The 21,810-nt window shown below is 46.5% G+C and overlaps 1 protein-coding gene across 1 annotated transcript in view; it reads left to right on the top strand.

The window, feature by feature from the left end:
• Positions 1–21,810, top strand: part of ITGA2B (integrin subunit alpha 2b) — a 44,987-nt gene that overhangs the window by 12,623 nt on the left and 10,554 nt on the right. Inside the window, exons 8-23 of the mRNA XM_028751783.2 lie at positions 609–656; positions 2,563–2,606; positions 3,679–3,738; positions 4,235–4,287; positions 7,234–7,445; positions 8,872–9,054; positions 10,420–10,465; positions 12,749–12,847; positions 13,609–13,664; positions 14,947–15,098; positions 16,296–16,421; positions 17,598–17,665; positions 18,701–18,848; positions 19,826–19,909; positions 20,015–20,094; positions 21,386–21,466. Coding sequence (XP_028607616.2) covers positions 609–656; positions 2,563–2,606; positions 3,679–3,738; positions 4,235–4,287; positions 7,234–7,445; positions 8,872–9,054; positions 10,420–10,465; positions 12,749–12,847; positions 13,609–13,664; positions 14,947–15,098; positions 16,296–16,421; positions 17,598–17,665; positions 18,701–18,848; positions 19,826–19,909; positions 20,015–20,094; positions 21,386–21,466 — 1,540 coding nt within the window. The remainder of the gene's footprint in view (positions 1–608; positions 657–2,562; positions 2,607–3,678; positions 3,739–4,234; positions 4,288–7,233; positions 7,446–8,871; positions 9,055–10,419; positions 10,466–12,748; positions 12,848–13,608; positions 13,665–14,946; positions 15,099–16,295; positions 16,422–17,597; positions 17,666–18,700; positions 18,849–19,825; positions 19,910–20,014; positions 20,095–21,385; positions 21,467–21,810) is intronic.

Below are 21,810 nucleotides of genomic sequence, written 5' to 3'. Positions count from 1 at the left end.
CCAGACTCCCTCGCGTCTCCCTTTTCTGTGTTCCCTTTTACACAATCTTCTTCAGCAATGCCTCGCCTTCTTTCAAATCTTATTTCATATTATACATTTCAACTATTATGCCTCCAATTTTCCCCCATTTTTTCATTTTATTTAAGTTTGACATAATATTATTCTGACTTCACCTTTGTTCTGTAAACCATTTTTTACATACTCCTTTCAACTATATCACTAATACCATATTATCTTTATATCCCGCATCATTCTAACATTCATACAATTTGCAATACTTTTGCAAGTAGTCTTTAAATTTCTTCCAGTCCATTCTGACTTGGCCCTTTGGTCCAGAACTAGCCCTTGTGGAAGGAACTGTCTACAGATAGATGAGCCTCTAAGGCAGCCTTCCAGTGTGCCCTAGAAAAGATGAACTTTCTACCCAAGAGGGGAAAGAAATCTAAACTATGTCAGCCATGCAAACTAAGCAGACTTGCATATATTAACACATACTATATTAATACATACTTTTCATACTTGGTTTTACTTTTGCTGCTCATGGGGTCCTTCTTAGCTTTGGAGATTTTGCCAGATGACTAAATCTTCTCATCCTTCCATCCACGCAGGGTATTCAGTGGCTTTTGGGGAGTTTAATGAGGACCCTGAGTCGCCAGGTAAGGGAATGACTCTTTGCCGGGGGTGGTTTTTCGGGGTGGAGTAGGGTGGGGTCTGGAGCTGAGCAAAAGTCATCTGAAATTCTCCATCATTTTAATGAATGGCAAAATTGGGGAGGGAAAGGAAGCCATTATGTCAAATATTCTCAGGGGGAGTAGTTCCTTGGAGGTGGGGGATCACCATTAGCAGTGGCAAGGCTACTTCCTTTCCCCTCCTAATTCTCTCCAGCCACCCTAGCTTCTGAAAGTGGCAATTGCATGTTGGCATCCTCAACATTATGGGTTGGCAAACTAAGGTCCGCGGGCCAGATCAGGCCCAATTGCCTTCTAAATCCGGCCCCTGGACTGTCCGGGAATTGCCAGCGCATGGATCGCCAGCACGTGCGTTCTTTCCCTCTCTCTCCCTCCCTCTTCCTCACACAGCGGCGGCGGTACCTCCTCCCTCCCTCCTCCTGGCTTCTCCCCGCCCTGCCTAGAGGAGGAAGGGGGCAGGGCTTTGTTGGTGCCAGCCCCTCTCCGGAGCCCTTTCACGCGCCACTCATCGTACCTCTGCCGCCGCCAGCCCCTGCCACTCACAAGACACAGGAGCCGCAGTTGGCTGAGCGCCCCTCTCAAGGGACTGCCATTTAAAGCAGCCCCTCTCTGGAGCCCTTTTGCATGCCACTCATTGTCCCTCATTCACCCCCCCCCAAAAAAATATAGTCCGGCCCCCCACAAGGTCTGAGGGACAGTGGACCAGGCCCCTGCTGAAAAAGTTTGAGAACCCCTGCTCAACATCCTAGCATTGTTTAGGGGATTGTGGGGAAAACCTGAGAGCTTCCATTTACATAATAGGGGAAGTAATTGGAGGACAGTCAGCAGAACTGCCCCCCCCCCTTTTAACTCTTTTCAGAAATACTGGCTCAGCTCTAGGGTCAACAGGGGTACAGTAGGTACCCCTGGCTTTGCGGCTTGGTTAAGCTTAACTTTGCTCAACATAAACGACTGGCTCTTATTGCTAGGCATTTGAATTGCAGCTGAGTACTGCAGACAGTATACATTTAAAACACATTTAAAGCACAGTTCCCTACCCTCCCTCCCAAACAGAATCCTGGGAACTGTAGTTTGCTAAGGGCACTGGGAATTGTAGGTATGTGAGGGTTAAACCCAGAACTATTTGTCTGGGGGAGTGCCTTATGGGGTGTACTTAGTCATGAACTGACTTTGTGACTTTAGTCCAATCAGTGTCTCCCAGCCCCAGCTTTTCCATCTGTAAAATGGGAATTATACAATTAACGTATATTGCCAGGCTGCTGTAAGGAGCAACAGAACAATGAGCTGCTGCTGCTCCTTGCCTACAGTGTGGGGCAGGGGCCTTTTATCTTTTATAATATAATAATAATAATAATTTATTATTTATACCCCGCCCATCTGGCTGAGTTTCCCCAGCCACTCTGGGCGGCTCCCAATCAAGTGTTAAAAACAGTACAGCGTTAAATATTAGAAACTTCCCGGAACAGGGCTGCCTTCAGATGTCTTCTGAATGTCAGGTAGTTGTTTATCTCTTTGACATCTCATGGGATGACATCACCACCGAGAAGGCCCTCTGTCTGGTTCCCTGTAGCCTCACTTCTCGCAATGAGGGAACCGCCAGAAGGCCCTCGGCGCTGGATCTCAGTGTCCGGGCTGAACGATGGGGGTGGAGACGCTCCTTCAGGTATACAGGACCTTTTAACATTATCAGTAAGATTTTATGAGGTTGCTAGGGCCATCCCTTCCTGGCCACAGTGTTCCAAACTAAGAAAGCGCTTCCTGAATCTCCACGCTCAGTCTGCAGGTCGCTTTAGCACAAACCTCATGTCTGGAGTGTTGTGAACTTAGCCTACTGGGTGATTCACAACCTCTGAGACGGCTCTTCTCTTTGCAGAGTGTGTTGTGGGCGTTCCTAACAAGAGCCTAACGAAAGGAGCGGTGAGTCCTACATTTTTTCTTCTGCGCATCTGGAAAGAAGTGCACAGGCTGGGCTGAATTCCAGACATAGGAGGTTCCAGGGGCGTCAGGCCTGTATGCTTGTGTCGTGCCCTCCATCTAATCCGAAACAAAAGAGCCCTGCATGCTCAGAGACACCCTTGTCTTTACTGTTGTTTCAGTATACAGTAGTACCTCTGGTTGTGAACAGGATCCGTTCCGGAGGCCCGTTCGCAACCTGAAAAGAACGCAACCCGTGTTTGCGTGTCTGCGCACGCGCGGGTCACGATTCGCCGCTTCTGCGCATGCGTGCGACGTCATTTTGCGCGCATGCGCAAGCGACGAAACCCTAAATTAACCCTTTCCGGTACTTCCGGGTTGCTGCGGGGTGCAACCTGAAAACGCGCAACCTGAAGCAAACGTAACATGAGGTATGGCTGTATGTTCTAGGGCTGAGAGCAGTGGCACCTAGCTTCAGAGCACAGAGTGTGTGCTACCCTGTTTCCCCGAAAGTAAGACATCCCCTGAAAATAAGACCTACTTCCAGTTTTGCCTCTCGCTGTAATATAAGGCATCCCCCGAAAATAATACCTCCCCAATAATAAGGCCTCCCCTGAACATAAGGCCTTCCCGGAATATGTGTACCGTATTCTTCTTCATAGAAAAATAAGACATCCCCTGAAAATAAGACCTAGCACATCTTTGGGAGCAAAAATTAATATAAGACGCTGCCTTATTTTCGGGGAAACGGTAATAATTTGCCAAAAATAAGCCCTGTGCCACTCTACCGTTATTATTTCGCATATTGCCTTGCATTGAAAGCAGGTTCTGGGGGTCATAGGGAGGAGTTATGACACAACCATGTAGGCTTTGCTTGCCACTGCCCCAATGCCACCCTGATTTGGCGCTCCATCTGTGCTATTCTTACCCTGCCCTGTGAAGCACACTGTGGTCACTCTCAGCAATGGAGGGCGGTGGTTGTTTTCTTACCTCCACCTTCTTGAGAAATATGAAGGGTGGGATTCATTAACCCTTGAAATCTCCCTGACTCTCTTATCCCTCTCCCCCACCCTAGGTGCAAATTTTCACCTTCAAGCATGCCTTCCGTCTTCTGCGGTCCCTCCCCAGTGAGCAGGTAACAGAGCCTTGAGCAACATGGTTCCCTTCCCTCCTGCCTCTTCTCTGGCATGCTTTTCTCAGCCAGACAGAATGCCAAAAGGGTATTATGAAACCTGACACAGGGCCTTCTCAGTGGTTGCACCCAAACTTGGGAGCTCCCTACTGAGAGAGGCTCAGCTGGCCCTTGATGACCTTCTGCTGGCCGGCAACCCATCCTTTATATTTATAAAGGCTTCTTGAGATTATTTCCCCCCACTGTATTTAATCTGTCATTTTTAAGTTGAATTGTGTGTTGAAATGGATGCCTCTTGCTTTTATTTTATTTTTATCTGCACTTATTTAATTCTAATATGGTCTCATTTCAGTATTGCTTATTAAGTTATATGGATTGGCTATTTTTTATTGTTGCCTTTACTATTACTGGCTGCCAGGATTATTATTATTATTATTATTATTATTGTAATATAAAAGTGGGAGGTGCACATTGTTTTTCACCCTCTTACCTCTTGCAGGTGGCATCCTATTTTGGGCACACAGTTGCGGTTGCAGATATCAATGGCGATGGGTAAGGCCACAGGAATTAGCATTGCAGTTGGCAGTTGATTTGGATTTGGAATAGCTCTGGTCAAACTAAGGACTCAGCAACATTAGTAAAGAAAAAGCGTTTTTCTATGTGTTATAATACTGTGACACCAGATGGCGCTGTGGAGTCCTGTTTTTCACTAATGTGAAATTTCTTGCTATGAGGTTTACAACACATTTTCCTAAATCTCCTTCTAGATCCAGCCAGAGTTTTAATCTATCTTCCCCCTGCTATAAATATGGCTTCAGGTTGAAGACCTCATCCCCCCTGCACTCAGATCCAAACCCTAACACTAGGCTTAAATTACAACCCAGTGCACTGGGAGGGATATTAATTATTGTTCCAGATATTAATAGCGCACAGTTTGAAGGTATTGGAATCATAAGAACAGACTCCTTTTGGAAGAAATAATCATCCAGGCCCATAAAAATATTATTCAAACTTTTGCTTGCATAACTCTTTAAAAACATAACATAAGCATCAAAGGTACACCCCAAATATCCATACGATATCTTGTGCTCTCTGGCACAGGCTCGGCATCTTAGAAATAAAAGATACCGGTAACTCCCAAAATCAAAATGGTGTCTCTCTCCCCAATTCCAGCCTGCCTTAGCTATGCAACTCTTTTTGGAGAGTCATTATCACATCCTTTTGTTCTGTGCCTGTTCTGAGAAAGACTAAATAGGCAACTCTCTTAAAAATGGAGATTTGCAACTCAATACCTTCATCACATGATCAAAGGTTCACTCCCAGCACAGAGAAACAATCAACAGGTGATCATTAACTAGTTACAGCTCAGAGTCCTTTAGAAACTTACGCCCAACGTTAGCCGTAGAATTTAGCCATTTCCCATTTTAAAACTTCATTAATACACATACATTTTTCATTTCTGTGCCAATTAAACCAATTTATAATTAACAGGGATGTGGTTGCTTTAGAACAGACGTCATCTGGTGACTCATGGGACCAGACCTGGGCCCCTTAGAAGTACCATGTGCTAAAGCAAAGGCGAGAGTGGTGGGCTGGAGTGGCTATCCCAAACCGCCCCTCCCTCCAGTTTAAATGGTCATACAGTAAAACTGCTGCTGATCACAATTTTAGAGTAATTCAGAAGCATGCATCCTCCCCGGTGAGCCCTCTAATTAAGAGTGCTGTTTTAATCTAGAAGCTTGCACACCCCCACACCCCCCAAAAAAGTTAATTGAAGGACAATGCTTTACCTCTGTTTCCTTTCCCCTGCGAGAGATCCAGGTCCCCATTTTTGGAGTCTGCTGCCATCTCTTGTCAGCTGGCTGTTCCTGCAGCCCTGGCAGAAACGAGCTTAGGTTTCCCCTGAGGAGCAAATCATTATAGTTTTCTAGAGTTGGAAGGGGCCACAAGGAATCTTTTGCCTAACGTGGGGCTCGAGATTAACGTGAGATTAAGAGTCTTGTGAGCTGCTATCCCAGCAGCCAAATAAGACATTACTTCAGTTGTCTTTGAACCCCACGCTTGAGATACCACTTTTTGGTTTTTGAACCGAAAACAGACATGGGAGCTCCTGATCAGATTCAGGGCCATGGAACAATGGGAGGTGGGGTAACCCTTCCCCACATTCGCCCCAGTGAAAAGTACCCCACACCCAGGCACCTTTGTGCTGCTATTAGCAGCTTCAGGTGCAAGCGAGCTGAGGCTGATGGGATTTGTAGTCCAAAACATGTGAAGGACATTGTACTGGGGAAGGCAAGTATATGGCAATATCTAGATTTCTTGACCGCTATTCAGTGCCATGGTATCTTTATGGCTGTGTACACCCTATTCAGCCATTCTAAGAACAATACAGACATTCTAAGCCAGGCTTCCTCAACTTTGGCCCTCCAGATGTTTTTGGCCTACAACTCCCATGATCCCTAGCTAGCAGGACCAGTGGTCAGAGATGATGGGAATTGTAGTCCCAAAACATCTGGAGGGCCGAGATTGAGGAAGCCTGTTCTAAGCAAAAGATTTCCCTCAGATAATTCTGGGCACTGTTGTTTGTTAAGGGGTCTCTGGGAACTGCAACGCTGTGAGGGGTAAATTACAGTACCCATAATTCTTTGCGGGAAAGGCTGTCTTTCAAATGTGCTTTGACATTCTAGTGCCTTCGCAGCCTATGTGTATTAATGGCAACTGTGCTGCTTATGTGTGGGAAGAAGGTGAAGAAGAAGCTTCAGCAGAGAACTGAAATCAATGTACTGGTAGGATTGGGTGCCTTAGTAGATCTTCTAACTCCCCCCCCCCCCCAAAGTCTGGGTGGCTCTGCAGTGCAGCTGCTAACTGTGATAGTTGAGAGTGGTGCCTCCATGCCTAAGGGCAGTCTACCTGCTTCTGCCCGATACAAGGTTTTTAGTTGCTGCTTTGTTAATAGTGCTTTAGAGCTTGCAGTTGTTTTACTGATTGACTGATTGATTAATTATCAATTATTCTATATGATTTTATTTTATACGATTAATTACTTTATATGATTTATGCTGCATTTGTGATGTTCTGTTATGCCATTTCTATATATAGTTTGCAAGCCGCTTTGGGATTCATTTGAATGAAAAGCAGCATATAAATTCTATCAGTCTGTTCCTACTGCCTGGGTCACTGAGCCCTGTGAGTACATTTGGGTGAATTCCAAAATCGTAGAACTGCAGACTTGCGAGGGACCCCTGAAAGTCATCTAGCCCAACCCCCTGTGGTGCAGGAATCTCAACTAGTTCATCCATGGCAGATGGTCTCCAACTTCTGCTTAGAAACCTGGCAGGTCTGCAAATCTATTATGAAGCAGCCTGCCTGAGTAGGTTAAAAGAATGAATTACATTGGATAATGCAGACACCCTGGACCTAGAAGCAGCAGCACCTCTCGCTGGAGTCTGACATGATCAGAGCTCTAAGGGAACTTTTCTGTTCTCCCCCCTGAACTAGAAAAGATGACATCCTGGTGGGGGCCCCTCTCTTCATGGAGCGCCACTCCGACCGCAAACTCTATGAAGTGGGAAGAGTTTACTTATACCTGCAGCAGAAGACCCCCACTGCTTACAGCACCCCCTGGCAGAGGCTGACGGGCACAGATGTCTACGGTCGCTTTGGCATGGCCATTGCTTCCCTGGGAGACATAGACCAAGATGGATGCACTGGTAAGGATGGGATGGAAGGCCACCCCCCCCTTTTCTCCCTCTCTTAACCCCCAATTTCCTATTCTCCATTCCCTCACCCCACAATCGCGTGCTCAAGGTTGACCGTTGGAGCTTCACTTACAATCACAGCCCGTTCCTCACCATAGCATGGGCGGAGAGTGTTTTAACCCGAGGGCCACATTCCCTTCCAGGGGCCACTTGCCAACAGAGGACAAGGGCCAGAGGTAAAATTGGGCGGAGCAATAGATATTGATTTTGCCTTTGTATGGCAGACTTGTATTCTGTTAATGATAAGTTTGTGTTGAAGAAGTTTGCCTTCAGCAGGCCCCGGTAGTTGAGGGAGGAGATGGGAGGAGGATAGCAAAATAGGAGAGAGGAAGAGACAGAGAGAGATAATGTAAAGAATGCAAATGGATGTGATTAATAAAAAAAATCTCCTTAAGAGTCACTGAAATGTATTACTCATAGATACAGTATTACGCATTTTGTGTTTTGATATTGTGATTTTATGTGGCACCGTATTTTTCGCTTTATAAGACGCACTTTCCCCCTCCTAAAAAGTAAGGGGAAATGTGTGTGTGTCTTATGGAGCGAATGCAGGCGGGAGGCTCTGCTCAGCGCTCCCTTTAAACAGCCGTGTGAAGTGTGTGTGCGGCTCTTGGGGGCTTTTCCCCAAGGAGGGAGAAGGGCAGCCCATCAGTCCCTTCTCCCACCTCGGGGAAAAGCCCCCAAGAGCCTCACACACGCTCTGCACGCTCTTTAAAGGGAGCGTGGCTCTTGGGGGAGCCTTCATCCCGCTGCCCTGAAGAGGCTTCACGTGGCTATCCCAGAAGCCAGAACAGCAAGAGGCTATCCCAGAAGCCAGACTTTGCGGCTTGGTTAAGCTTAACTTTGCTCAACATAAACGATTGGCTCTTATTGCTAGGCAATTGCCCAGAGACCAGTTGGGTATAGGGTGGCGTACAAATTTAACAAATAATAATAATAAAATGCTAAGGGCGTAGATACAAAACCTTGTTCCTACTCATACTTACACATTCCTCTTTATCCTCCATGGAGGCAAGCCAGAAACGTTTTCAGAAGCATTCCAGCCAAGCAAAAATGCCCAAGTTAGACAAAGAGACCCAAAGAGCCGTGTTAGAATTCACATCCTTCTAAGAGCCAAATGTGGGAGTACCCAGAAAACCCTCAATTTAAGCCTCAGGTCCTCCTTCTGGTATTTGAATCCTGCCTTTTCTGGGAGTGGGGGAGACCTTTGCCTTCCCCACCACACAGACGCCTTTTCTGCCTGACCTGTTTCTGCCTCATGGGCTTTTGCCCAGCTTCTCTCCATTTCCCTGCCATCTTTTCTGACCAAATGGGTGACTTCACCTTATCGATTTGGTTCCGTCACATTTACATTCCCATCCATTTTTTCCTTCCACAGACATAGCCATCGGAGCCCCCTTCGCCGGCCAAGATGGCGGTGGCCGTGTTTACATCTACCGAGGGCACCGTGAGGGCTTGAGTTCATTGCCAACCCAGATCCTTGAGAATCCCTTCTCTGGGCCGGCTGGGTTTGGCTTCGCCATACGCGGGGCTGTGGACATTGATGCAAACGGCTATCCTGGTAACGTACAATGGAAGTAGGCAGCCACTGGGTTTTAGCACTGCCTGTACAGGCGGCGGCCATTTTAGGCATGTCCAACGGACGCGCGATCGCTGGCACACAGATCCTTTCGGTCCCAGAAGCAGGAGGAATGAGGGTGGGACACGGCACTTACGTTTGTGGGGGCTGGGAATGGACCCCTTTGCAAATGGGCTTATCCATACTTAAACTTTGCCCTGCTCTTTCCCGGCAAAAACCCTTTAGTATTTAGATTGGAGCAAACGTCAATCTGGGTTTCCCGCAGATTTCCATTTGCTCCAATTGAGCTTCAAAGAGCAGGTTTTCAGAATAAAAGGTCTGGAGCAAGAAAAGGGGGGGGGTGGCTTGGACATTGAGCTTTAAAAGCAAAGACCGTACCTGGAAAGTGTGGAGGAAAGTGTGGATAAGCCCTAACTTGTGAAAGAATTTTGACTCTGGCTATGCCAGATGTCCTGTACCTAGAAGAAAAGAATGAGGCATATAATTATTTACGTTTATTAATTGCCTTGCCGTTCATGGAATCCGCTCTCATGACACAAAGCTTCCCTTTTATATTTGCTTCTTTCTTTAGGTGATCCTATCTGGATAGCATAACATATATTAGCTGAAAATCATTTTATTTTTTAAATAAAAAAGTCTAGATTTTGCAAGGGTTGGTTTAATTATTAGCTGGTTTCAAAATTTGCTTGGGTTTTATAGAACTTAATTCCTAAATGCATCAGTGGAGTGAGCAGAACTGGGGAACAGAGGCAGCTTGGTGAGATGCTGCAACACTGAATCGTAGAATCATGGAATTGTAGAGTTGATAGGAACCCTGAAAATCATCTAGTCCAACCCCCTGCAATGCTGGAATATGCATCTGTCCCTTAGTAGGATCAAACCTGAAGCCTTGGCTTTATCAGCACTATGCTCTAACCAACTGAGCTATTAGTAAAGGTAAAGGGACCCCTGACGATTAGTTCCAGTTGTGACTGACTCTGGGGTTGCGGCGCTCATCTTGCTTTACTGGCCGAGGGAGCCGGCTTACAGCTTCCGGGTCATGTGGCCAGCATGGCTAAGCCGCTTCTGGTGAACCAGAGCAGCGCACGGAAACACCGTTTACCTTCCCGCTGGAGCGTTACCTATTTATCTACTTGCACTTTGATGTGCTTTCGAGCTGCTAGGTTGGCAGGAACAGGGACCGAGCAACGGGAGCTCACCCCGTCGCGGGGATTCAAACCGCCAACCTTCTGATCGGCAAGTCCTGGGCTCTGTGGTTTAACCCACAGCGCCACCCGCATCCCTTAGCTATTGGTGAGCTATTGGTGGACTGCTAACTTTTTTTGCTTGTCTTGTTCCCCTTCACAGATGTGCTGGTTGGAGCTTTCAGAGCCAGCAAAGTCACTGTGTACAGGTGGGTTGATGGAGTCCCAGACCAGTGGAACGAGATTTCCTGGAGACCTTGTTGTCTATAAATGCTCCCCCACCCATCCCAGTTTAGGTCCCTGCTTTTTGGAGCAACACCCCTGTGCTTCCATTTCAAACTCTTTAGCCAACCAGCGCTGAAAGGGTTAGGAGGGAACCACGATCATTCCCCTAGTTTGGTAGAGGTGGGGGAAGATGGTTGTAAGAAGAAAGATCTTTATGCCTGCATCACCCTGAGGATTCACTCCATGCCCTCCTTCGCATGCCTCCTCGAGAGGTTCAGAGGGTGGCAACACGAGAACAGGGCCTTCCCTGCAGTGACTCCCCAGGGAAGTTTGCCTGGCGCCTTCATTATACAGTCGTACCTTGGATCTTAAACACCTTGGCTCCCAAACAAATCAGCTCCTGAACGACTGAAACCCGGAAATGAGTGTTCTGGTTTTCAATTTTCTGAAGCTGAACATCCAGCGCAGCTTCTGTGGCTTCCAATTGGCTGCAGGACGCTCCTGCAGCCAATCGGAAGCCGCGCCTTGGTTTCCGGGAGTTGAACAGACTCCTGGAACGCATTCTGTTCGAAGACCAAGATACGACTGTACACCTTTAGGCACCAGGCAAAAAAGTTCCTTGTTAACCAGGCCTTTGGTTAATCTGATTTACATCCTATGCCCTTTTAAAATGTGTTTTTGTCGGGGGGGGGGGGTATTGGGTTGCTGTTTTTATTTTTATTAGGTATTTTGTGCTTTTATATCTTGGTTTTATTCCGTGAACAGCCCTGAGACCCCCGGGTATAGGGCGGTATATAAATTCAATTAATAATAATAATAATGTCGTGACATCTGCAGAAGTGGCCATATTTTATCTACCTTGTGGGCAGAAAGAAGGGGAGTTGGTGACAGTCACTAGCTCATTTTCAGTTGCATATATCAGATGCTGTTGAACAGCAACTCTAATGCTGACAGAGGCTGATGGGAAATGGAGCCCAACATCTGGAGAGCTAGAGCAGTGACATTTCTCGTAGAGGAACATTTAGGGCCAGAGGCACCAGCGATTGGTGGGCGGGGGCTCCTCATCACGACATCGCGTGTGTGAGCATCGCGCCTCCCTTCCTAAGTCAGGCAGAAGCTTCCCAGGCTTTGGGAAGGAGGTGGCAGGGAACATTTAGGGGACTAGCCTAGTCCCCCTAGTCTAATAATAATAATAATAATAATAATAATAATAATAATAATGCATTTATACATCTCCCATCTGGCTGGGTTTCCCCAGCCACTCTGGGCGGCTCCCAACAGAATATTAATAATAATAATAAAGCGGTAAAATATCAAACATTAAAAACTTCCCTAAACAGGGCTGCCTTCTAAAAGTCAGATACAGTGGTGCCTCGGGTTACATACGCTTCAGGTTACATACGCTTCAGGTTACAGACTCTGCTAACCCAGAAATAGTGCTTCAGGTTAAGAACTTTGCTTCAGGATGAGAACAGAAATCGTGCTCCGGTGGCGCGGTGGCAGCGGGAGGCCCCATTAGCTAAAGTGGTGCTTCAGGTTAATAACAGTTTCACGTTAAGAACAGACCTCCGGAATGAATTAAGTACTTACCCGAGGTACCACTGTAGTTGTTTATTTCATCTGATGGGAGGGCGTTCCACAGGGCAGGCGCCACCACTGAGAAGGCCCTCTGCCTGGTTCCCTGTAGCTTCACTTCTCGCAGGGAGGGAACCGCCAGAAGGCCCTCAGAGCTGGACCTCAGTGTCTGGGCTGAATGATTGAGGTGGAGACGCTCCTTCAGGTATACGTCAGGCCTTTTAGGGCTTTAAAGGTCAGCACCAACACTCAATGCACACCAAAGAGCTACAGGTTCCTCAGCCCTGTTGTTGCGTACTGAATCCACCTCCTCAGCTGACCAAAGGTTTCCTTCTCCCTTAAATGAGCCACCTCATTCTCACTTGCTGCCCTATATACATGGCACCATCTCTCAGGACATCTGTTTGACCAAGCTGGGCATCTAGCAGGCCGCAAGGTGACCGACCCTTGTCTACAGGGATGCATTTAAAGTTAGGATAATTGCTTTAAAGGCAGGATGAGCTTTGACATGATAATGGGTTCTAAGCCCCTCGGAAGCTGTAGATTTTGCAGAACGGAGGTCTCGTGCATTCGTCACCAACACTTTGCCAGTGCTGTTTGACTAAGGAATCAGCAAATGCTACTGGTCTCTCTTGGAACTTCCTGTCTGCTTACCCTTGTTCACTATGTTTTTGTTTTTTGGTCTCTCTCAGAGCTCAGCCGGTCATGTTTCTCAAAGCCCAGATGTTCCTGCCAGGTGCGCTGAACCCAGAGGAGAAATCGTGTACGGTAGCAGGAGTACAAGTCAACTGGTGAGCCAGGTGGGAAGGGCATTGAATCTAGATCCTTTTGTAACCTAGGAGATTCAGGTTCTGTGCTCAAAATCAACGAGACATGTCAAAAACAATCGAGGTATGCCATTAGTTTTCCTGTTTCCTGTTTTTGGAAATTGGTTTTGGGGATCTTCTTGGAACCTTAACAAAACGATAATTGAAATTACCCCTCATTTAAAAATCATCTTCTTCTTTGGCGATCACTCGTAGCTGAGTAAGATTGTCTTCCTTAACACGGTTTTAACAATGAGTCCCTAAGTGACTGTGGAGGCCAATTCTGGATCCACACGTCCTTCCACAGTGGGGACATTGGTTTCCGGGCGAGTTGATCACGGTGTGGATTTGCCAAGCGTGCCTTCCTCTTAGCACGTTTCTCCCTTGCGTCCTGAGTTTGAGTGTCTTCAAAGCCCACGACACCTTTGGTAAAGGCTGTTCTCCAACTGGGTAACTAGTAATAACCATCTTCTCTAAAAAGAAAAAGTTCAGAACATAACTGGGCATGGGTGGGGAGAGGAAATATAGTGTAAGAGGAACCTGTTTAAACCAGCAGAGGGGGAAATCACAAATTACTTATTTCTGGGTCCATCGAAAAAAGTGTAAAGTGTGGCAAGCACACGTTTGCAAACAAACAAGGATCATTCAGGGAGGCAGAGTTGGTCGCCGGCTCCCAGTCAATTGTACACTCATCAGCCACATCATGCGTGAAATAGTCCTCATTGCTTTCCTTCTCTTCAATGCAGCTTCACAATCCAGATATGTGCCGAAGTGTCAGCAAAGAGGATTCCTCAGAATGTCGGTGAGTGTTGCATTGACTGTGGGAAGAGGTGGAGGTCTTGTAGTCAAGCTGCCGCAGTACTGGGGAGAATGAGATTGGCAGAATGGACGAAACTTACAGAAAATAGCCATCTTTCTGTTTCGGAGGCTAGCTTGCCTCTGTTTATGAATGATAGGTTTTACAGAGGTGGAGGCAGTGGTCAGGCAGGATTTCCAGGTTTTTTCGTTCCACTTCAAGATATTCCTGGAGAAAATAAAAATCTGCTGCATTCACACAATTGGCAATAAAGGTGTCTACTATCGCACTAAGAGGAAAGTCACTCATGCTGGTCTGTAAAAATTATTGTTGGACATAGTCCAGGAATTTGGCTGATGAAGGGGTACAGTTCCTCGATCGCTGCAGCTGCGTGCTTCTGTGGCTACGGTAAGTATGCAGCCACCAGTAGCAGTGTGCTAGGAAGTGGAGGGAAGCCTACAGTGTTTTGCTCCAGACCTCTTGAAGAAATCCTGATCCATGATTGCAGTCATGGGATTTTTGTCCATCACATGGCGGTATATGTTTTGACTCCACAGAGTGGGAAGTGACAGAGACAGGATGTTTGTGTTACTGTGTTCCGTGAAGTGGGGCTATTGTCCTTTGTTCTTTTTCTCTTTGCTGTCTGATGCTAGAGAAAGAGGGAGCCATGTTGCAGAGCTCCATGTGTGTTTATATGTAAATAAAGTAGATTAGCCAAAATGCTGAGTTGCTGAGGTCTGTTACACAACTGCGCAAACTCTGCGGATCCCTAAGTGTGCCGGTGTCGGTTGGCATTGGTCGCTGTGATGTTCAGGCTGAAAAAAGCTTATCAAGCTCCCGAACGATCGACCAGGAGGGAGGGAACATGTCAGTCGGGGATGTGTCACTGCCAGGGTCCTACTCGAGTGTAGGCTGAACTCCTGACATTGATATCCAGCAAGTAGGAAAGGTGTTATTTTGCTATCCCAGCTAAGGGTGCAAAATTAGCACAGGTTGTGTTTGTTTATTTTATTTTCCATTTATGGATTTATAAACTGCGTATTTTTTTTTAAAGGATCTGAAAGGTGTACACGAGACAGTAAGAAATTATCAACAATACATGGACGAAAGCAACAAAAATTTAAGAGCAAATGCTAAATTAGATATTATGGTTTAAATATAAAAATGGCGTTTCACAGACCCGTAAAACAATATAACAAGTGTGTCTGCCTAACGTTACCATTTCTCGCTCTCGATCACCTGCTGTGTTTGCTTTCTGCTAATTCCCTCCCCACCACCATTCTGCTAGACCTGAAAGCTGAACTGCAGCTGGACCGCATGAAGCAGAAATACGGGCGACGGGTCTTGCTGCAGCCGACCAGCCAATCGAGCCAAACGTTCCTGCTGAAACTGTCAAGAGAGAAACCCAAAACCTGCCAAGATGTTGATGCCTACCTGCGGGTATGAGACATGGGCAAAGCATGGCACTTCGTATATTTTGGGAGGTGTACAGGGGGAAGCCTTAGGAGTAGTAGATTTATACTGAACGGTTCTCACCTCATTCTGCTTTGTTCTGAGAGCCAGTGTGGTGTAGTGGTTAAGAGCGCTGGACTCGTAATCTGGTGAACTGGGTTCGCTTCCCCACTCCTCCACATGCAGCTGCTGGGCGACCTTAGGCTAGTCACACTTCTCTGAAGTCTCTCAGCCCCACTCACCTCACAGAGTGTTTGTTGTGGGGGAGGAAGGGAATGGAGAATGTTGGCCACTTTGAGACTCCTTCGGGTAGTGATAAAGCGGGATATCAAATCCAAACTCCTCTTCTTCTTGTTCGTTGTTCTGTGATGCTTCCCCCATGTTACGGCCTTCTTGCCATCTGGAGGGGCACTCTTTGCCCTATAGCGCAACAAAGCAGGACAAAAGAAGAACTGGAACATTTGCGGTATAAAAAGTGACCGGTTTTCAGCAGGAAGTTGTGGGACGTGTGCTAATTGGAAGGGAAGCATGCACTGATTGGAAACTTTGGCAGGCACAAATAGTATTGAAAGGGAGGTCACGTATAAATGCCCCCTTGCCACCATGAGTGCAAATCATCATGAATGCACAACAGGTCTCCCAGAAATGCAGAGGAAGCATAATGAAAGATGCTTCTGAGTACATACAGAGTGCATTGCTCCCCCTCCTCTGTATTGCGAGATCAGCCACAACCTATACCGGCATCCCTGGGACCTGATGGCAAAGTGATCTCAGACCTACCACTTTTTGCAAATCTGGCTTGTGAAACTAAACGGGAACACTCATTGGCTTTTCCTGTTTAGGGAAGCTTTTAATGTTTGATGTATTACAGTATTTTAATACAGTCTCTCTCCCTCCCCCGGCGCTGGGATAAGGGAGTTTCCTGCCAAATAAGGGACGGTTGACAGCTATGTTCCAGGTGTGGCCACTGGCGTTTCCACCTTTTAATTCTGGCAGGTGCCTTGCCGTTTCGATAGTCGTGCGGCATGACACGCAGTAGTTCCAGCGAGCTCCGTTTCTGCATCTGGGCAAACTGCGGAGATTTTATCCCTGTTAATGCCGAGCTGTTGGCGCTTTGAACAATTGAAGTGAAAAGATGAGCTAGCCTTAGGGGGAATCTCTGAGCCACTTCTCTGCCTCCCACAGGAGGAGGGCGATTTCAAGGACAAACTGAGTCCCATTGTCGTGAGTTTCAACTTCAGTTTGGCACCGGGATCTGCAGACGGGGAGATGAAGCCTGTGCTGTCTGGCCAAACAATGGTCCAGGATCAGGTGAGATGCCTCACCAGCCTCAAAGCTTTGGCATTGTATGACTTTGATTCCACTGTTTTAAAGCCGCTGTCTGCTTCTGTATTTCTTTTGTGTTCTGGTATTTTAATTTTCTTCCTTTGCTTTTTTGGGGGGTAATTTTAAGCCAACTTGGGACCCTATTGGAGCTGAAATAAGCTACCAAACAGAATTGCAGAATCGCAGTGATAGAAGGGACCCTGAGGATCATCTAGTCCAACCCTCTGCAATTCGCAGTTACCCCAAATACATAAACAAAATTGTCACTTAGTCAAGTGCTAAAATGCTTAAATTTGAATCGCATCCTCTGAGCCAGAAAACAAGCTTCCTGATCCCAGGAATAAAAGCCTGGTTGTGTGTATGAAATTGTAAGGAATTGCCCTTTGCGCATGCTCAGGGAGTCCTCTCCCTCACAGTGCTGAAGGCTTGAGTTCGAGCTTTGAAAGCATGATAGCCAGAACCAGAAGGGGTAGGGGTGGATATAAGCACTGACATTTAGATTTTCTGGATTCTATCCCCCCTAAGCTCTCTCAACGGTTAATGCTGTTAGACAATTATAGAGAGATTGAATTGTTTACAGTGGTACCTCGGGTTAAGTACTTAATTCGTTCCAGAGGTCTGTACTTAACCTGAAACTGTTATTAACCTGAAGCACCACTTTAGCTAATGGAGCCTCCCGCCGTCGCCATGCGATTTCTGCTCTCATCCTGCAGCAAAGTTCTTAATCTGAAGCACTATTTCTGGGTTAGCGGAGTCTTTAACCTGAAGTGTATGTAACCTGAAGCGTATGTAACCCGAGGTACCACTGTATCTGAATGACAGATAACCACGTTGATTTCCCATCTACGCTGGAGGGCCATGGGATCCTTCTGCAATCATTCATGTTGAGCTTGAACACATCACTCCCAACCCACATCAGGGCTCTTCCACACTTCCTTCCTGCCCCATGTTTTCTAGGCGCTTTAAGGCTCTGTATCTGAGCCCTGTTTTCCCCAGTAAAACCCACTCTTTAATGCTGAATTGGAACAAACCACGTTTCAGATTTTCCGTGGACTGCTGTTTGTTCCGATTTAGCGGTAAAGAGCAGGAAAAGTGCTGAGGCTCCAGGCTGGGATTGTTCATCACTCAGTCAAAGCTCTGCCTGTTTGTTACATCCCACAGACCCGTATCATTGTGGATTGTGGAGAAGACAACATCTGCATCCCAGACCTCCGACTCTCCGCTCACACGTAAGCACCAACAGCTGTCTCTTCTTGAGTCTCAAGAGTGCTAGTCCTGGTGATTTAACCTGGGGCTGTCGTCCTAAACGAGAAAGTTCAGGGTTCAGATCTCCCTTGAATCTGGAATCCCAGTCCTTTTAATTATAGAAGTGTGGTATGTGAGAGGCTGTAGTGGCCCAGGGCAGCGGGAAGGCAAAATGCTCTGGACATTATTTTATTTATTTTATTTATTACATTTATATACTACCTTTATCTTCCAAGGATCTCAAGATGGTGCACATGGTTTTATTTTAAAGGCCCATTTAAAAGACAGAACTGACGGGACCAAATGTATGTCCCTTGGAAGAGAGATCTACAGTTATGGGGCCACCACTGAGAAGGCCCTGTCTCTTGTGCCCACCACTCTAGTTGACCTTAATGGGAAATGGAAGAATAGGAGTTCTGATACTGATCTGAAGGGCTGGGCAGATTTATATGGTGTGATACAAATTACAGCTACATTCACTGTGTTTCATTTTGGGTTCCTTCAAACCACCTGCCTATTTAGCATTCATCATACTCCTCTTACACAAAGCATATGCAATGGTTAGACTGTGTCCAGCGAGCAGTCAATTTCGTTTGTCTGCAGGACAGTTATATGACAATGATTTGCTGCACCCCAATTTGCTTGCAGGGCAGTTTGCACATCTTCCTACTCATTGTTGGCTCATCACCCCACACTTCTCAGACAATTTCCCCATCACTTTCCTAACTGCAGAAAGCCTCTCTCTGTGTCTGTTTCTCGTGGATTTGCTGCACCAGGCCAAGAGAGCGTTTAATCTGCTTTAACTTTGCAAACCTAAAGATCCTTCCTGCAAGATAGTGACAGCCTGGGGGCACCCAGGGTGAGCTGTCACGATTGCTCAGCTGAGACAATAAAATATAACCTGAATCTTGCAGCTCCCTCTTTTTCGTACAGTGATTTCCTAATGCACAGCAAAAGGCATTTCTTATAACTCTGTCTCTCTCCCTGCATCCCACCCCTGCTATGCGGTTGTGTCTCAGGAACGAAGGCTCCCTGCTAATTGGGGCAGAGAATGTGCTTCTCCTCCAGACCACGGCGATGAATTCTGGTGAAGGAGCCTATGAGGCAGAACTGGTGGTGGAGCTGCCACACGGAACTTACTTCCAGACAGCTAACAGCGACGGGCAGGTAAGACCTTTCACTCGTAGCTGGTCCATGCTGCTGAGTTATAGTTGTTGGGAATCTGTGTACGTGCAGCTACTCACACAGAGTCAATTAAGGTTTGGCAGACAGCCAGAAGGCAACCTGAAGGAGTAAGTCTGCCTGGTGATAACAGAGACATGGAGACAACTCCCTGATTGGTCAAGCTCTCTCAAGGGAGTGATAATTAATGGCCTACTAACTGGAATGTGTTAGTTCAGAGTTCAAAGGTTCAGAGTTCGGTGTGTCAGTGTAGGAGATGTGAGTCGTGTCAGAGAGCGCTAGCTAAAGATCTGTGTTCTGTTCCTGTAAATAGTCCACTGTATATAATAAACACCTAACTACAAGTTCCTGGTTCCTGCTTCGTCTGTCCTGTCTGCAGCCAAGTCGCCAATTGCTTATGTGGATTCTGCGTGTACTCTGCTAGGTCTGGCTAAGGTCCTGCAACTAGTCGGAAAGTTGCGAAACACCAATAGGTTTTGCCAATAGTCCTTTTATTGATCCAAGCCACAAAATACAGTGTACATATTTTCATCTTCTTAGTCACCCTCTTCACAGAAGCATCCTTAAGATATTATTAAGGTATTTCATATTTCCTCTATTTCTGCAAATTCTGAGGATTCTAGGCTGCCTGGCAGCTTCCTGCTTGACAAAGCTTATCTCTTTTAACTTCCAAAGAAGGAGGAAAGAGGTCCGAAAGGACAAAGTGGTCCTCTGCAGAATGGTACAGCCCTTTCAGAACTCAAAATTTTGACTGAGCGGGTTAGAAAAGGCTCCAATACCCTTGTTCTGTAGCTTGGCTGTGGTCTTAAATATACCGATTGGTGGCCCAGGCATAATTATTTTATTTGCAACAATAGGGACGCTCTCCAGGTCATTGCCAGCCTTTCATATTGCTCATTCACCTGTCACCTGGCTGACAGTGAAGTCACCTGTGCTCTCTCTCCCTCTCTCTTTCTCTGCAGAAGTTGATTTGCAACACCCGTAAGGAGAACGAGACCCGCTTGGTGGCCTGTGAAATTGGCAACCCCATGAAATCCAACACCACGGTATGTGGCTGATTTCTTAACCAGGGCAGTGCCAAACTCAGGCTTACAGTTTTCTTGGATGCAACAGACATCCAACCTCTCCCCCGTCTGTCACCTTTTTTATAGATCCAGGTAGATGTGGAGCTAAGTGTCAGCCAGCTGGAAGAGGCCAGTGATAACATAACTTTGATGCTGCAGCTAAGAAGGTAACAGTCAACGCTGCCCCACTCTCCTGGACCCCTGAAGCCAAGTCCTCGTACCAGGAAACTCACAGCCCCATCTGTGGCATAGCCAGCAACCTTCCAGTACTGTATATTGTTTTGGGGTTCTTTTGAAAACCAAACCAATTGAGAAACTTTCTAAATAAATAGCAGGTGAAATAAATAAGCAGGCACCTTCCCTGTTTAGTTATTCTCTCCCCACCCCCCAAAAAGATATAGTAGTAGTAGTAGTAGTAATAATAATAATAATAATAATAATTTATTTATACCCCACCCATCTGGCAGGGTATGTAAGGGGAGCTGTCTTGTATATATGAAGTTGCCAACTTTTCCCCAAATCAGATGTCAAGGAAATAAACAACTACAGTGGTACCTCAGGTTAAGTACTTAATTCGTTCCGGAAGTCCGTTCTTAACCTGAAACTGTTCTTAACCTGAAGCACCACTTTAGCTAATGGGACCTCCTGCTGCCGCCGCGCCGCCGGAGCACGATTTCTGTTTTCATCCTGAAGCAAAGTTCTTAACATGAGGTACTGTTTCTGGGTTAGCAGAGTCTGTAACCTGAAGCGTATGTAACCTGAGGTACCACTGTATCTGACTTTTAGAAGACGTCTGAAGACAGGCCTGTTTAGGGAAGTTTTAAATGTTTGATGTTATATCGTGTTTTTACTATTCTGCTGGGAGCTGCCCAGCATTGCCGGGGCAACCCATTCAGATGGGAGGCATACAAATAAAATTGTTGTTGTTGTTGTTGTTGTTAGCCACCCATCTGACGTGGTTTCCCCAGCCACTATGGGCGGCTCCCAACAAAATATCCAAAACACAATAAAATATCAAACATTAAAAAATTCTCTTATACAGGGCTGCCTTCAGATGTCTTCTAAAAGTCAGATAGTTGTTTATTTCCTTGACATCTGATGAGAAGGTTTTCCACAGGGCGGGCGCCACTACCAAGAAGGCCCTCTGCCTGGTTCCCTGTAACTTGGCATCTCGCAGTGAGGGAACCGCCAGAAGGCCCTCGGAGCTGGACCTCCGTGTCCGGGCTGAACGATGGGGGTGGAGACACTCCTTCAGGTATACAAGGTGAAGGCCGTTTAGGGTTTTAAGGGTCAGCACTTTAAACTGCTGCAAGGCAGAAATCTACATGCAGCTTTCCCACATCGCTGCATCTCTGTTCCTCTTCCACATCAAGACTTTTCATGTCCAAAGCCTGGACTCCAGGCTTTGAGAAAACACTCTTGTGGCACTCACTCAATAACTCCCACCTTCTCCTGCAGCAAGAACAGCAACAACCCCAATAGCGCCGTGGAACAATTGCAGGTGCCGGTCAAGGTTGCTGCAAGAATGGAACTGCTGGGGTGAGTAAGTCACATGGCTGAGGGGAGATTTGCAGATAGATGGATTTCTGTCTGTATTAGTATTAACGTATATGTGTATATGTTTATATATTGTTGCACGCTCGTATATCTGTGTAAATAGACCACATATCATAAAAGACACCCCAGTCTCTGAGCGGTGAGAGATTCTGGGGGTTCCAGGCGCTTACACAGGGCCTGTGTTTCCTTTTTGAAAATGAAGCACAGCAGAGCCTGTGGTGTCTTTATGATAGATGGTTTATTTACACATATATTCAACCTGAGCCTACGATGGAGGGGTTCACAGCATTTCTCCCATTGCTGCAATCCTGGATCCAAAAAGAAAT

Source organism: Podarcis muralis, chromosome 13, assembly GCF_964188315.1.
Source record: "Podarcis muralis chromosome 13, rPodMur119.hap1.1, whole genome shotgun sequence".
NCBI lineage: Eukaryota > Metazoa > Chordata > Lepidosauria > Squamata > Lacertidae > Podarcis > Podarcis muralis.
The sequence above is the reverse complement of the archived record's forward strand: the minus strand, read 5'-3'. Positions and strand labels throughout refer to the sequence as shown.